The sequence below is a fragment of the Drosophila obscura genome, unplaced genomic scaffold (genome assembly GCF_018151105.1).
Source record: "Drosophila obscura isolate BZ-5 IFL unplaced genomic scaffold, ASM1815110v1 contig_9, whole genome shotgun sequence".
NCBI classification, from domain to species: domain Eukaryota; kingdom Metazoa; phylum Arthropoda; class Insecta; order Diptera; family Drosophilidae; genus Drosophila; species Drosophila obscura.
In genome coordinates, this window is record NW_024542883.1 from 4,863,184 (window position 1) to 4,878,563 (window position 15,380).

A 15,380-nucleotide genomic window follows, 5' to 3' on the forward strand; every position below is an offset into this window, starting at 1 on the left:
CGGGGAATTGGAATTGAAATGGCAGAGTACGTATACGTATAACGTACACGCCTCGACTCTGCTTGATAATGAAAACAGCAGAGTGGCAAGAGCAGAAGATGCCACATGTGCCATTCATCAGGGGCGGCTATCCGCTTTTAATCAAATGCAAAGTTGACCAAAGAACCGGAAAGAGCAGTGAGAGATGGAGAGAGGTGAGTGGACAAGGACATTCCTGACGACGGCTGACGTCTGCAGCCTCAAGACGGCCAAGTGTGCCCTTCCTTCCACTTCCGTACCCTGTTTTACCCGTACCCTGTCTCTGCCATGCATCGGCAAATGCAAAGCAGTTAGAGCCGCTGGCTGCTGGCTGCTGGCTGCTGACTGTGCCTGATATGGCTCACTTCTGTCATTTATCTTCTTTTACGGTTTGAAAGGGCGTGCCGGAGACCATTCAGTTCCAGAGGTGCAAGGCAGCTGCTGAGCAACGTATGAGGAACTCATTCACACACACATATAAACAGCCTATATACGCAGTCCACTGGCAGAAATAATAGTGGGTAAATATGTACATAGGATTTACTAATAATTATAATCTGCAAAAAATATAAAAATAATAAATCTAAGAATGCTGCTCAAGTGCTCTTTAAAATAGGAAAGCGGCTTATCACTTGCAGCCAAGGTGAGACCGGGCATGGCAATAATGTCACTGACGATTCAATAAGTACAGAAACAGCTGGGGAACGGTCTGTGATAGCTCCCTCAAGCTAGTTTTCTAGCACATCCATTCGGGCGACTCAGCAACATAGTTATAGTTTTCGGCCGATCACCAAAGAGAAAACTCCTATCCGATAATTAGGGTTTCGAACGCTGACCTTCTCGCCAAACTTTATCACTCTGCTCTGTATCCTGTAGCAATAAAGATTAATTACTATTTATAAGTTATATTCGTTTGATACATGCGAGAAAAAATTAAGAATGTTATTTTAATATTTAGACACATTATAAGAACAAAGAGAAAAGTTAAATAAACTGTAGTTTATTTTCGCTCGGTGTACGCCTGGACATTCTCACACACACAAATTTGTACGAGTGTGTGACTGTGGCTGTGGCTGTGCGTAGTTGAGAAATTGTGTTTGAACTTTGGCTTTGGTTTTCGACTTACTTCGGCCGGCATCTCAACTGCAATTGTTTTTTGGGGCCGTCTGCAGCCGCCAACACAAACGCACAATCTTGCACAGCGATTGAAAAATTGCAAACATTTTTAGCTGGACTGCCATTTTGACACTTAATCCTGGCCGAGTTCGAGTGATTTCTTGCCTGCCACTGTCATTGCCATGGCCCATAATAAACTTGACACTTCAACGGACTCGCACCTTCTGCGATTCACCTTTCCTCATTCCTCTGTTCTGTCATCCAATGTGAAAGTAAAATGTATGCTTTTTTAAGATATTCATTCATACACAACTTGACAACAAACTGCACTTTGTCTTAACAACAAAAATCCATTGCGCCCGCAATGCACTCCCCTGTGACTCCGTTATGACTCATCGTCCATGGAGCGCCATACAAGCTACAATTAAATTGTATGCAGCCAACAAAATGTAAGTTCGATTTTTTGGATCTCTTTTTGGGTCCGTTTCGACCATTGCTCGATAACATGTGCGCAAAATTGGAATTCGGTTGTTGTCAGCACCGCTTTAAAAAATTAAACTGCGAATTCGTGTTATGCAAATGGACTGGGAACGTGTCTAAAATTGCAAATAATGCAATTTGCAGCACAGAATGGCACATAAAATATCAATAAACAGAGCTCCGGTAAACAACCATCCGCTCTGCATGTAGAACTCGCTCTGTAGGGACGAATGTGAAGGAGACACCACCAAATGGGTATTTGTCGCAGAAATAGGATTCGTGGATAATCGAATGGTGGCAATTAATGCCCACCAGTTTGTGGCTACGGCTGTGTGCAGAGTAGAGATAACCCGGACGGCCAGGGAGGGAAGTAGATCCTTGCTAACCGAAATGGGGAATAATTACGCTACGAGTGTGGCTCTAAACTCAGTTGAATCTAGACTCTAGAGTATGGTGAGAGGGGAAATCACTTTCAACTGGCTATATCCTGTGGTAATGGTTAGGTCGATAACAGATTTTCTTCACGTAAATTCAAAAATTCATCTATCATATTTAACTAAATAATTGGTTGTTATTTGTGCACGAAATGGTAATTTGTCCCAAGCGTCATCTCGAAAAATCTATATTTTAATTTTTTAATTCATACTAAATTTACCAAAATCTGCGCATAAATTTACGGTATATGTATAAGCCGTAAAAGTATACTGGAATATATTGCAGCTATTTCTGATGTTAAAATATAAAATGGTTTGCCTTAATACATATCATAAAGGAAACGAAAATTCTATCTAACGAGTGGTGTCTTGATTTATTTTAGCAAATGTTTATGTCTGCTAAGCTAGGCCGAACTGCGCACATTGTACAGTCCACTTGAGAAGGGACAAAAAAGAAAAGGATACCTGAATTCATGAAAGGTTGACTGTTAACATATAATTTTTTTTTAGCAGTCATATATAATTTTCTTGGTAAATAATTTTTGGTAAATAAAATAAGTTCGAACATACACTTTAACTCTGGAACTCATTTAATACTGACATCTTTGGTGCTTCGTTTTATGAAGAGTATACTCCAAATAAATTTAAAAAATCTTTTTTGTATGTATTGTTTTAAATAATATTAATAATGTTTGTGAAAACATGTCAATGATCCCATAGGTTCAGTGTCAGGTATTTATTGATGCCTACTTTTTACAAAAGCAATAACCGTAATTGATATTATTAATATTATTTGATCGAAAACAATTATGGCGAAACCCATTCAAATGGATAATAATAATAATTCGAAATTGTTTCTGCTCAAATACAAATAATTCAATTCGACAATCAAAGCCGCAAATGCGCAAATTGCAAGCCGCTTTTTTCGTTGTTTTCACCTGGGATCAATGCAAATTTCTGTGGCACGAGGCAGCAAGCTAATGCGGCAAATTAATTACAAATGATGCTCTCAAAGGCAGCACTCCCAAACCCAGCCTCTATTGGGGCTTCCTGTTTGTTGTTGCGGCCTGATTTTTAATTTATGCACACCGCAGTTGATTTTCACATAAAATCCGATTCACAGCCTCACAAATCCACCGCAACTTAAAAGCTTAAAACGCCACGCCAGCAATGACTGCTTGGTACGACTCCTGCTCCTGGCTCAGATGCTACGCCTGGTCCTGGTCCTGGCATTGGCGCTGAAGCTGGGTTGGGCTCGGTGCCAAATCCCCGACCAAGGCTTATAAATTTTAATTAAAATGCGACGCCAGAAACAGCATCAGCATCATCATCAGCAGCCTCAGCCTCAGCTGTGGCAGAGTGCGTTGCGTGTACGAGTATTCTCGGCGCTTATTTCCGCTTACATTACAATTACATTTGCCCCAGGTCCACCCCGACAAGGAGAGGGTCAGGCAGCGGCACAATCTCTCGGCTAATTCTAATACAGGTGTTGAAACCTCGACAGATGCATTAACTTGCATTTCAATAGGAAATTTGGAACCTTCCCAGGAGAAATTTATTGTAAAAATATGAAGACAGGAACATATACATATATCTAAAAGTAATCTAAGTAGGGGTTTTTTTCTGGATGTAGTTGTACTGGAATAAGCCAATGATGGCCGATAATTCTAAGACAATTAAATATAAAATGACACACGGATTTCCCTTGGTTCCTTTTTTTTTTTGTTTTTGTTCCTGTAACACAACGTATAATACAATGTACAATACTATTTAAAGTGAGATAATGAGGTACTGGATTTTTTCACAGCAAGAAATAATATTCAAAACTGTCGGCCCCAATTCACGAAAAAGTTCATTTTCAGCTTCTGGTATTTCTATCAATTATTACTATGAAAAATTTTCTCTCATTGGAAACTGCTGCCGGACTCAGTTTAAGTTAAGTCCTTAGCCCCGGCAGAAGAAACATTTGTTCACAATCTGGAGCCGGGGCGACTAGGCGTGAGGGGGTCACTGCACTAATGACGCAAATCGGTGTAAATAACAAGTTGCTGGCACTCGGTCAACAAGTGGGGATTGGAGTAGAGGGCAAACTGCGTTGCCAACTCAGCAGTCGGTTTAATTCTTCGGCCTCCACCATGAATCCCCACCCACCACCATTTCAGACCAGCTGTCTACTAATGAGACGCAATGAAGAGGAAGAACGGGTCCTGGGACATGGTCCCGAAATGGAAATTAAAATGCAAGCCCCGCTGGTCGCCGCTCTTCAGAGCAGTGCCCGTCTCTGTGCATTTTTTGGGCGGAGCCTTCGGTTGAACATTTGATTTAATTAAGTTGGGGAAGCAGAAAACTCAAATCTTTCACTTCCGTTTTAATGAAAGTCAAGGAACGAAGCCAATTGGCTGTGCCTTTAATGTCACATTTGACTGAAAAAGTCACTAGGAAACAGAGAAAAACTCATCCAGTTAATGCTAAGTATGTCTATGAGACTGAATGACGAGGCCATGCGCCAATTCACGTTGGCCAAAATACAGGATGGGACCAATATGCGCAAGAGCTCTTTGGACTTCTCCGCCGATGGACGTCGCTTGCTTGTCTGCGACCCCTCGACCCTGACCCTCATCAGCAGCAGCCGTCAGTCCGTGCTCTGCCAGGTGCACATGCATCACTACAGTCCCGAGGTGGCCTGCTTTGCCCAGCCGGAAAACCGCGTTCTGCATGGCTCTTCCAAGGTGAGTGGATGGAAACAATAATGGAATAATACACCGAAAGACTTAACATTCGGACGACAGCTGTGCGTATAGTTGACATTGACAGGACAATGCCATTGTCCTTATTTAAAAAACAAATAAAAATAAGGCTATACCGTGAAAGCTGTTGAGGATTAATCAATCAGGATAATCAGTCTAATTTTCCCAAACTTATGGCTGCTTAATGGCTTTGCCCTGTTTTCCCACAGACGAACTATTCCATCTACTGCCAGGATTTGAATATACGCAGTGTCGTTCGCCAGTTTTGTGGCCATTCCAAGGGTGCCCATATACTGAGCACTCAGCCGGCAAATAGCAATATCTTCATCAGTGCTGGACGGGATGATCAGGTCTACATGTGGGACTTCCGTGTCCCCACCCACACATATCATCTGAAGAAGCTTCTCAGTCCGCTGTGTGACTACGATCCGACCGGCATGACCTTTGCCACAACTTCAAAATCGATGCGTGTCGACATCCACGATGTGCGGAAGCTAGGTGAAAAGCCTCGTTTGAAGTTTGAGTACAATAATAACGACGGGGCGGATTGGACCCAGCTGCAGTTTTCGCCCGATGGGAAGACACTGTTGCTTAGCACGAATCGTTCACGGTTCTTTAGTTTGGACGCCTTGACCGGGTGCTTACACCAATCTTTCTCTGGGTATTGCAATGAGCAGTGTCTGCCGCTGAAGGCAGCCTTTACTCCAGATTCACAGTTCGTACTGTCGGGAGACGATCACGGCCAGGTCTACGTCTGGCGAGCTTCAAGCGGAAAGGTAGCAGCTTTGTTGAGAGGCAGAAATGTGGGTCCGGTGCGCTGCCTGCGCTTCAATCCCAAGGCCACGATGTTTGTCAGCAGCAATCAACGCGTTTCTTTCTGGATGCCTAAGCGCAATGGAGTGTATGACTGGGTGGAGGCGCCAGAGGCACCAGAGGCGCAGGCAGTACGGAAATCCAAAGCAAATCCAAAACCGTTTCCAAAACCAATCATGATGCCTCTGCCTATGACAGAAAGGAATCAGCCGCAATCCTGGCTATCAATACACAATCGACATTTGAAAAGGAGGCGCATGGGACCTCCTACAATTGATCTTACCGGAAGTGATGACGAGAGCGAACTGGAGGACGGGGAAATACGCAACTAAACCAGTCAGTGATAATGGTCGCTACCAATAGAGAGGAGCTGCAGTAGTCAATCAACCCCCTCCCACAATAACACCGCACTTGGCCAAAAGTTTCCGGTCCAGGAACCCTTCACTCGCTTCCCAGCAGGAGCTCCCTTAACTTTGCTGGTCTCCTTATGCTTTTGAGACACAAATTGTTGAGTTTAGCCAGCAAATTGCACAGCTGGCTGCGTTCGACTTCTGCCTAGGATTGGTGGGGGAGCTGGAAACTTTTGCCAACTTTTCCCTCTGTGTATACTCGTACTCTATATGTATATATGTATGTTCTTGTAGCACTGACAAGCGTTTCATTTAGTTTTTGTGGCCATAAAAAGAATTCCCTCTCTTTTAATATTAATGAAATCTTTTGCCAAGGCCCCAAAAAGGAGTCCCTAGTACCCGCACACACAAATTGCTGTTGAAGTTCTGAAGTTGTAACTCTAATTGAATATGTGGATGGGTGCATTCGGTCCTATTCAGTTCTCCTCTAAACTTTCAATGAGCGATATGAAGTTTTGAATGCGCCTCATCATGCAACTGCAAAAGGCTTAAGTTATCACAGAATCTCGTCAGAAGCTGTGGACGAAACTCAACCACAAGACGAGTGTGTATTGCTCTACGAATATGTGTGTATTGTATGTTCCTAGATATTCGATCTTATGTTTTTTTGATACTGAATCTATAAAAAATAGTTTTGGTAAACACTAACTAGTATGGGCTCGTAAGCCGAGTTTATTTTTCTCGTACTTTAATAGAAATCATAAAAAACCGATGATAGACCGCCATTTATCTAAATTTATTTTATTGTATATAATTGTGGGACCCAATGGTGTACGGGAGAGAGACAAAAATATTAGGCGTTGCTCTAAAATGCAATTGGTCATCGGCTAAGTCACATAAAAATATCGCATAGCTCAAGTAAGAGGAAGAAGAGGGGAACCGGGATGATTCGTCTGTAGAAGCTCGTCGCAGAAACATCGCCGAATAATTAAATACATTTTGAAACAATCAAATAAACGGAAAGCAGTTCAAACCATGAAAGTTTAGAACTAAGACAGATAATACAAAATTAAGTAGTTAAAATCCAAAAGGTTTGCAACTCACACAATTAAATTTTTTTTTTTTTAAATATGAATGTACATATATGTACGTATGAAGTAAAAAGGGTCAAAGGGTAAAAGGTCAAAGCACTCATTGATGATCTCTTTCCATCACAATAAGACTAATTAATTGTAGGATGGCAGGAATGGGAGTAGAGTACTTTACGCCTACGAATCTCATTTCGATTGAGTGATTGAGGGAGTAGAAAGTACAAACTGCACGCAAAAACTAACCCCTTAACTATTAAGCCACACAAGGAGAGAGAGTGAGAGGATGACAGACACTGAAACCGGTGAAACTGGGGAAGTTGATCGCAACTATTGAGAATGGAGTAGTTACATAATTATTGATGATTCTGCTTAAGTTCCAGAATCTCCTTAATTGTAAATGGCAAAAGATTTTGGATTTTCAGGTGTTTAAATGGTCAGGCTTTGGTATTCTTTTCTATTCCCTCCTAAGCAAAATCTGAATTTGTCTGAGACAGAATGAGACAGGAGAGAGTACAACGAACTCTAAATAATATGCAAGCACACTGATAAAATCTCTATTCACCTGTTTTTGAAAAACCGTCAAGCTCTTTTGTCCACCTTAAATAAAAAACGAAATTAATTAGAATAATTAATGTTTCATAAATAAGGTTCACTCCGCAGCTGGTTTTTATGGCTTCAATTGCGGTTTAAAGTATTATTTAAACGTTGAAATTTTCAATGTTTGATCAAAGTTGGGCTGCAAGTGTGCAAAAGCTGGCAGGCACTCGAAAAGTCAACAAACTAACTAAATACTCGTGCACTCCTCTTGTAGTAGTTTCAAGTGTTATAGAAGGAAAACAACAGTAGCAACGACAACAGCACATTCTCATTATGCTAATTAAGTACAAAAGTTGAAAACTGAAACTAAGAAAACATAAATTAACGCATGCGACAAATGTGCAGAAAGAATAAGCATTAGTAGGGAAAGTTTTAGAGTCTAAAATTTAGACTGACGGTAACTGGAAGGATACAAGGGCGAGCGTCCAAAACGGAAGTCAGCGTGTTGCTATTTTGATTTGCATGGACATTAGTGTTACCGGGACAGCTCTGACGAGCATGCTTTGAAACGGAGAAATTAATTAGAAAGGTAGGCAGGCAGGCAGGCGGACAGCAGTCAAAAGGCATCATGCAGGGTAATGTAAAAGAAATGATCCTGGCGCGTGACCAAATTGTGAAAAAAATCCCAATAGTCAGACCTTCCTTCAACCCCCTACACGCACCACAAATTCCTTTCCTTGTTTGGGGAATAACGCAATGACGCGAGAATATTTAATGCGTTCGGTAATAAAATTGGATTCCGTTGGCCCAAAACACTAATCTTGTTTGGGGTAATCAAATTTGGAGTGGGCCGAGCAGGCCTTCTATTTTTGGCAGCATGCGCCGGTTCGCTAGGCCTTTTATAACAACAAAGTTCAGGGTAAGCTTTCCCGAATTGTAAAGAATTTTTGTACATTTCCCAGGCCCGGGATTATGAAATACATGACTTAAAGTCAGGAAACAATGCTGATTTCTTATTACTTATATAAAGAATCAATTTGACCTCAATACATATGCCCCTTCTACGGGTGTCTACAAGTTAAGACTTGGAGCCAAACTTTTAAATTACTCAACGGGCACTTTCAATAATGGGGCACCACTCTCCAGCCCATGGCCGTACCTGGATCTACGCCCTGGATTTCCGCCCTGTCCGCCTGACAAGGTCTTAACATCTCCGCGCACAGAAAAACTTTTACCAACTGCCTCACAAAATGTACTCCTTCGGTCGACATTGACTTCCCCATTTTCATGTCTCCCCATGTTCCGTCCCGCTTTCGACTCAAGTTGTGTTAAAGTTTTTCCGTTCGTAGGACGAGGAAGGGCCGGGCAGGATGTCTATTTCCGCCGCTGGCATAAAAATAACAATCGACTTGCAGTTTGAATACGTCAGAGCGAGGGGCGAAACTTTTAGCTGTTCCGCTGTTCCACTGGCCCATGGTCTATAAGCTCCCTCTTCCTCTTTTCCAGCTTTTTGTTATTTTCATAAGACGGCGGCATTAAGTGGATTTTTAAGTGGCAGCAGCAAAAGTGGCCAAGGGCTACGGGTCCCGGTCTGGATTAGGCCTGGCTTTCCCATGCGACACAATTACTCGCGCGCTAGGGTAGTTCTTTCCCTAAACTTTGACTTTCGGGCCCTTGGGTGGTCGTGGGGTGTTACGGTCGGCCTCCTTGCTGTCGCCGGTTGGGGGGTGGGCGGGGGGGGCCCGCGGGGCCGCTGTTCGTCTTCGTTTTAGTGCTTCGAGGAAGCCATATGTGGTGGCTGCTTTGCAGGGCTTTGTAGGATATTTGTTTCGATATTGAAAGATAAGATCTGTGGGGAAATTTACTTCTTCTCAAAGCCAGACATAAAAGCCGCAGGGAGGGAGTATTTTATCCCTCCTCGCAAGCGGGATATGCATATACACAGTACATTGCGGTTGGCGAAAATGTACGACTCTCCCCAGTCACAGCTGCGTGATGTCATGACACGGAATTGCGGCTAACGGAAGCACACGTAAAACACATTTATTGCATGCATCTAATTATACTATAATGCCCTTCTTTGGCAAGCTTCCAGGTAAACCTCGTTCCTGATCTATTTTTAACTTTCTGCTTATTTATGCATCGGATAAGCTGTATGCTTAGATGTCGATACAGCCTTGCTTACGATATTAACGTCATTCATTTGGTTAGTTTGGGTCAGAATCACAGCATGTGTTTTTCTGTTATAAGGATTTATCAGCTCTTCAAAAATACACATATGTACAAGTGTACGAGCTGACCTGCCAAACGCTGTTGTTCCCTATAAATTATCAATATCAAGCAATGGAGCGTACAATATTTTTGATCACTCCTGTTTGAGCTAACATATAAAAGCCCACACGTGAAAATGACACGTAAGTATAATGGTCCGTGCGAAAAAAAAGGAGTGCCCAAATCTGAGCCGCAATCTTAGAGCATGAGAGCATCATATAGTTGAATCATGTTTGAATTTAAGCGCATGGGACATTTTTTGTTCATGGCACCAAAGTGCACTTTCGAATATTCAATATCTGGCTCGTATACGAATGCGAAATTTGGATTTTGTATGGGAATTAGAGCTGGGACAGCCCATTTTTGGCCGTTTTTCGTGCGAGGTAGCGTCACTGTTATCGATGTAGAAGACAAATAACGCAAAACTGCAGATAGGGATTTTAAACATAGGTTAAGGATTATGCAAAGAGAACGTATAAAAAAAATTTCGGGAATACAAAAACTTTTTTGAAATTTAAGTCAAAGTTGAAAAACAACCCATAAACTAGATAGTTTGGAAAATACGTTTTTCGCTATAACTGTCTGTGCAACGGACCAGTTTTTTATTGAATAGTGATAAAAATTAATGCACCTAGTAATAGATACCAAAAACAGAATGATACCTCACACTGTTTACTTTTTATTCTACCTGAAAGACGCAGCATGTTAATAAAAGTGGAACAAACCAGACGTTTGTCTCAGTTCCAATTGTTGTTTTTTATTTCATTCAGCTCGGGTCTCTTGTGATTGATGTTCACGAAATTGCGAGATGCTCACACGAACATTTTTGTTATCATGTTGGATCTTCGTTCAAAATAACTTCGCTCGGAGCAATAGAAATAGTTTACAATACTGCGGCAAATGGTCAACAATTCAATTCAACATTTAAGATAACATTTTTCAAAACAATTTCAAATTATAAGATAGAGGCATTGAAGAAGCTGCTATCAATGAAAATACTGGCCGGATGAAATTGTCAATAGATATAGATATATATAGCAGCTGTTGCCAGGGGAATCGGTATAATAAAAATCGATTGATACAGTTTGCGATGTGAACCAGTACCAGAACCAGAATTTGTTGGATACTAGTGACTTAAGTTTTTCTTTTCACAAGATTTTCTGTTCGTTAAAGCATTCTCAATATTGTATTCTCTCCTTCCATATTCTGCTGACTAGTGGGTGCCGCTTGCTCGTTTCTCAGCATTTTGTTGTTTTGGTAAGCCCCAATACATTTACATAAACAGTGACCATTCCAAATCTCCCTTGGACTGCTCAGGCCATTGCCCATGAACAGAAATCCTACTTCTGTCTGGTCAATACGCACCATTGGTTGATCCATTCTGGAACTTTAGCACTGCCTCTCTATCAAAACCCAGCACACAAACACTACCGAGTCCCAGTCCTACTATTAGGGAGAGTAACTGTAGCTTGCTGTAGGTTCAATTTGGTTTGTGATTGCCTCAAATTAACCGACCATTTTGTGCACCCTTTTCGAAGTGCTTCATGCTGGGAGTGTGCATGTGTGTATGGGGAACAATTGTGTCGATTTGGCAATTGCCCGTTCTTGCCTTCAACCACTCTGAGTGTCTCCACACTGCTGTCGGACAGTTGTCAGTCACTCAGTCAGGCATTCAATCAAGCAATTTTCATACAAACACTCGCAAAAATTGTGGACCCGACAACCCTAAACTTTGATTTGCAATTTTGACACGCCGCTAAAATTGGAATTTTTGCTTTCAGCTTTGTGAATGGAACGGAAGAGTCGCTTGAACAAACAGAGATGTGAGGTTACGCACGGAACTGAACTAGTTCTAAAAAGATATACTAGTTGAGAGATTAATTGGCGTTTCAAATGTAATTTAGATGTTTTGGAGGGGTATCAGATATAGAGCAATGCAACATATGGCTATAATATGAGAGAACCAATTACAAATTGTTCTTATTGAGCTAAGTTGTCTTTCAAAGAAGAAATACAAGAAATGGCTCTGCCCCAAGGAGAGCTTGCAAAATAGTAAGATAGTTTATATATATATACACATACATATATTCTATATTTGTCTTTATTTGCAAAGCAATGAAATAGTGGATTTCTTCAACGAAACCTTTGCCAGTCTTGGCTTTTGAACTAGCTCCTGGATTAACCCACAAACAACCACGCCAAAGAGCAGCTATGCACCGCTGATTCGCTTTTAAGTGACGCTTCCACCGTCCAACGGCAAAACTCGTGGCTACAAAAGGTTTGTTTTTTGTTTCGTTCGCTTCTGCCTCTGCATCACAGGGGATGCGGCATGGCGATATGGGATTTTCAAGGGCCAGCTTTACAGCTTACAGCTCAAAGGATTTGGTGGGGTGAAGGAAAGAGAAGGGACGAGTCGTGGGTCAGGGTGGACAGAGACACAGAACATCGGCGGCACCATCGGCCTGCATCGCTGTTGCAATCAGCTTAACAGTAACTAGAAAATAAATTGCATTCGATTTCGTTGTTGTTTCTGCCGTGCTGTGTTTTTCTCGCGCTTTGCACTCTGCTCTGCTTTGCTTTTTTCCTTCTGGCCTTATCTGCCGCCTCGCTGGGCGGGACTGGGCCTGGGCCAAATGCGTGATTGGCCAGCGCGGAAAACAGACAAACAAAGGCGCCCAACGACGGGAAATGGAAGACGTGGAAGCAGAACTGCAAGCTAAGTGAAAAATGCGCTTTGGCTAACACAACACAAAAAATTGACCACGTCTTCTGAGGCCTGTACTTTGAATACCCTTTCCATTAAGATTTAAAGACGCTAAAATGTTAAGCTTTTAATCCTGCTACTACAAAGTACTAATAATGCTAAAAGAATTTAAAGATATTCTTTATCCAAGAAAACAACATTTTCCCATAAGATCCGTTAAATATTCTGACCAAAAACATCTTTCAAAGTTATTTCCGTAAACTTGTTGGAAAAATGAATTATGAGAAATGCACCGTGTTGCATAAACTTACATATGTATATACATATGCATATAAACAAATGTAGAAATGTAGAATGGACCGACTCGCTTGTTATTGGTGATTAAAAATATGTATAAATCAAGGCGAAGGCCCCGATGCATGCGCTCCACAGAATTAATTTTAATATATTTTCATAATGTATTTAAGTTAATTTTAATAAATAAATAAAATATATAATTTAGGAGGTCGCATACACCTTGAAAACCGCAATGACCCTCTGCAAGAGTACACAAAATAGGAAATGCAGAAATGCGGGCAGAGTGCAGCCTCTCCTCTGTTTTTTGCTTTCATTTTCGCAGGCTTTTAATGCGATTTTTTCTGTGACCACCACCCGATCAGAAGGTACGGATGGTGTTTCTGTGATTTTATCCGGCTTCGTCGGCTAACAAATGTTGCCGTATTAAATAATGGCAGAAAGTATTTTTTAATTGAATTCTGTGTTCGTTTCCTGCTGCTTTTTTCCCGCACTTATAGAATTTATCACATCGGACAGTTATTGATATTGACGATGTTCAGGCCACTGCATTGTGGGCACCATAATTAGTACAATTGAGCAATAAATTATTTACGCTGGAAACTGCTCGAGCTCCTACTCAAGGTAAATAAATTTCACCTACAAGGCTTCTCTGGTAAAGAAGAGCTGGACTCTTGGGCGGCTAACTCGAATTAGTTTAAAATTGGAATAATATATATAGATTGAATAGACCTTGAGTCCTAAAATTTATATGCCTTAGAGTTACTAGAAGTCGAAGCTTTATACTTTACTCCTCAAACTTACTGAAACTTGAATTACCATTTACATTTTCTCATTGCAATGAACTGAAAACCAACACCATATAGCACACGATGAGCATTAGATAAATATTGTCATGGATTACTTGGCAGACAATCAGCAAGCCAGTCCCACACCATTAATCATAGCTGAAGGGACCTTTTGATAGCAATTAAGACTTCATAAAAAATGGCAACCAACAATATACTGGACCCGCCACACCTGACACTTTGGGCCTGTTACGTGGGTTGTTTTTCCCGTGTCTGGTAGTACTTTTATTATAGGACACTTGGGATCCATCTGGGCCATTTTGGATTTGAACTGCTATGAAATTTGTTAAAATATCATTTTCTTTTTGGGGGAGTGTTCAAAAGAATAAATCACATTTTATTGCCTAAGCGACAATTGTGTTGGCCGCAAAAATCAAAACGTGGAGCAAGCAAATGGCGGGAAGAGACGCTTTTATATGGCATGAATAAATTCAAAGATACAAGTGACACTCGCACAAGTTCGGCCTGATTTATGCGAAAATGACAGAGAGACAGGCATCCCCGAGTGGGACAACGCTGCGTATGAGTTATTTTAATTACAATAATGGCCTGTCAATTACGAGCACCAGCTACTGACACTGTGTCACTTTCTGGTCGCTGCGACATTCTTCTTCCATACTCTAATTAATTACGAACCGAAAATGTCATTACTTTTGGTTAGAATAAATAACACGTTGAATAAAAACCAAAATAAATTCCAAGTTAACACAATTAATTAAAAGGCATTTTCTGTTGTTACTGCCTGTGTGTGTGATGCTTCATGCAACAGATTTACAAAATGTATTTTAATTACACGATGCGTAAACTAATTAAAGCTATCCATAAGCTCAAATTCACATTCATTTGTACACTCCGAGAAAGTCTAATATTCTACAATTTTTAATTGTTTTCGACTATTGTCGATGGGTTACGATATTAAGTAGTATTAAATTAGAATAATCTGAACTGATTTGATTAGAAAACTATATATTTTATGAATTAAAAGACTGTTTTTTTCTGTGTGTATCTGTGGACTTTCTTCTGGGGATGGGTCGGTGGCATGACTGTGCCACACGCAGCAAGTTTTAAGCCCTATTTGTTTACTTTAATTCTCGCAGCTTTCCAGGGACCAAGGCCGGCATAGCTACTGAGAGGTAACACAAGCGGAGAAGGTGTGGGCGGACGCCATGGAGTACGATATATGTATGTATATATGGGATTTGTGGGTGTATGTGTGGTGTTGTGTGGCGCAAATGAAGTGCGCTTGGACTGGCCGCAAACGGCAGTGGAGGCATAATTGCGAGCTAGACTGTGGAATGGGGCGTGGATTAGATGGTGTGTGGTAGGGAGTTGGAATAGAGGCCAGGGCGGATCGAGTGGTACCGCCCACTTGACACAAGAAGTGAAAAACGTATATGGGATTTATGAAGATTTGTCTGGCATGCGATATTCAATTAGACAGTCCGCAGGGCGATTACTTAATGCGGTTATTTATGGAAGAAGGTGATTTAAGGTTAGTGGCTTAACTTTAAGTTAATTGAAATAGGCAAAATGGATACTTAGCGACTGCAGGAAAAGAAAAAAATTAGTTACATATCTATTTAAATATAAGAAAGTGGATGTAAAAGTAATTAGTTTTTTCCTTCTGTAATGAGCCGTTACATTTTCTTGAATTGAATCAAAGAAAATATACCTGCT

General features: G+C 41.1%; 1 protein-coding gene across 1 annotated transcript; it reads left to right on the forward strand.

Moving 5' to 3' along the window:
* The first annotated feature begins 4,479 nt into the window (after positions 1-4,479).
* LOC111081423 (WD repeat-containing protein 82) lies at positions 4,480-6,607 on the forward strand. The gene is made up of 2 exons (XM_022377490.2): positions 4,480-4,777; positions 5,005-6,607. The coding sequence occupies exons 1-2, from the start codon at positions 4,514-4,516 to the stop codon at positions 5,938-5,940; spliced, it is 1,200 nt and encodes a 399-aa protein (XP_022233182.2). The 5' UTR covers positions 4,480-4,513; the 3' UTR covers positions 5,941-6,607.
* The last annotated feature ends 8,773 nt before the right edge of the window (positions 6,608-15,380 follow it).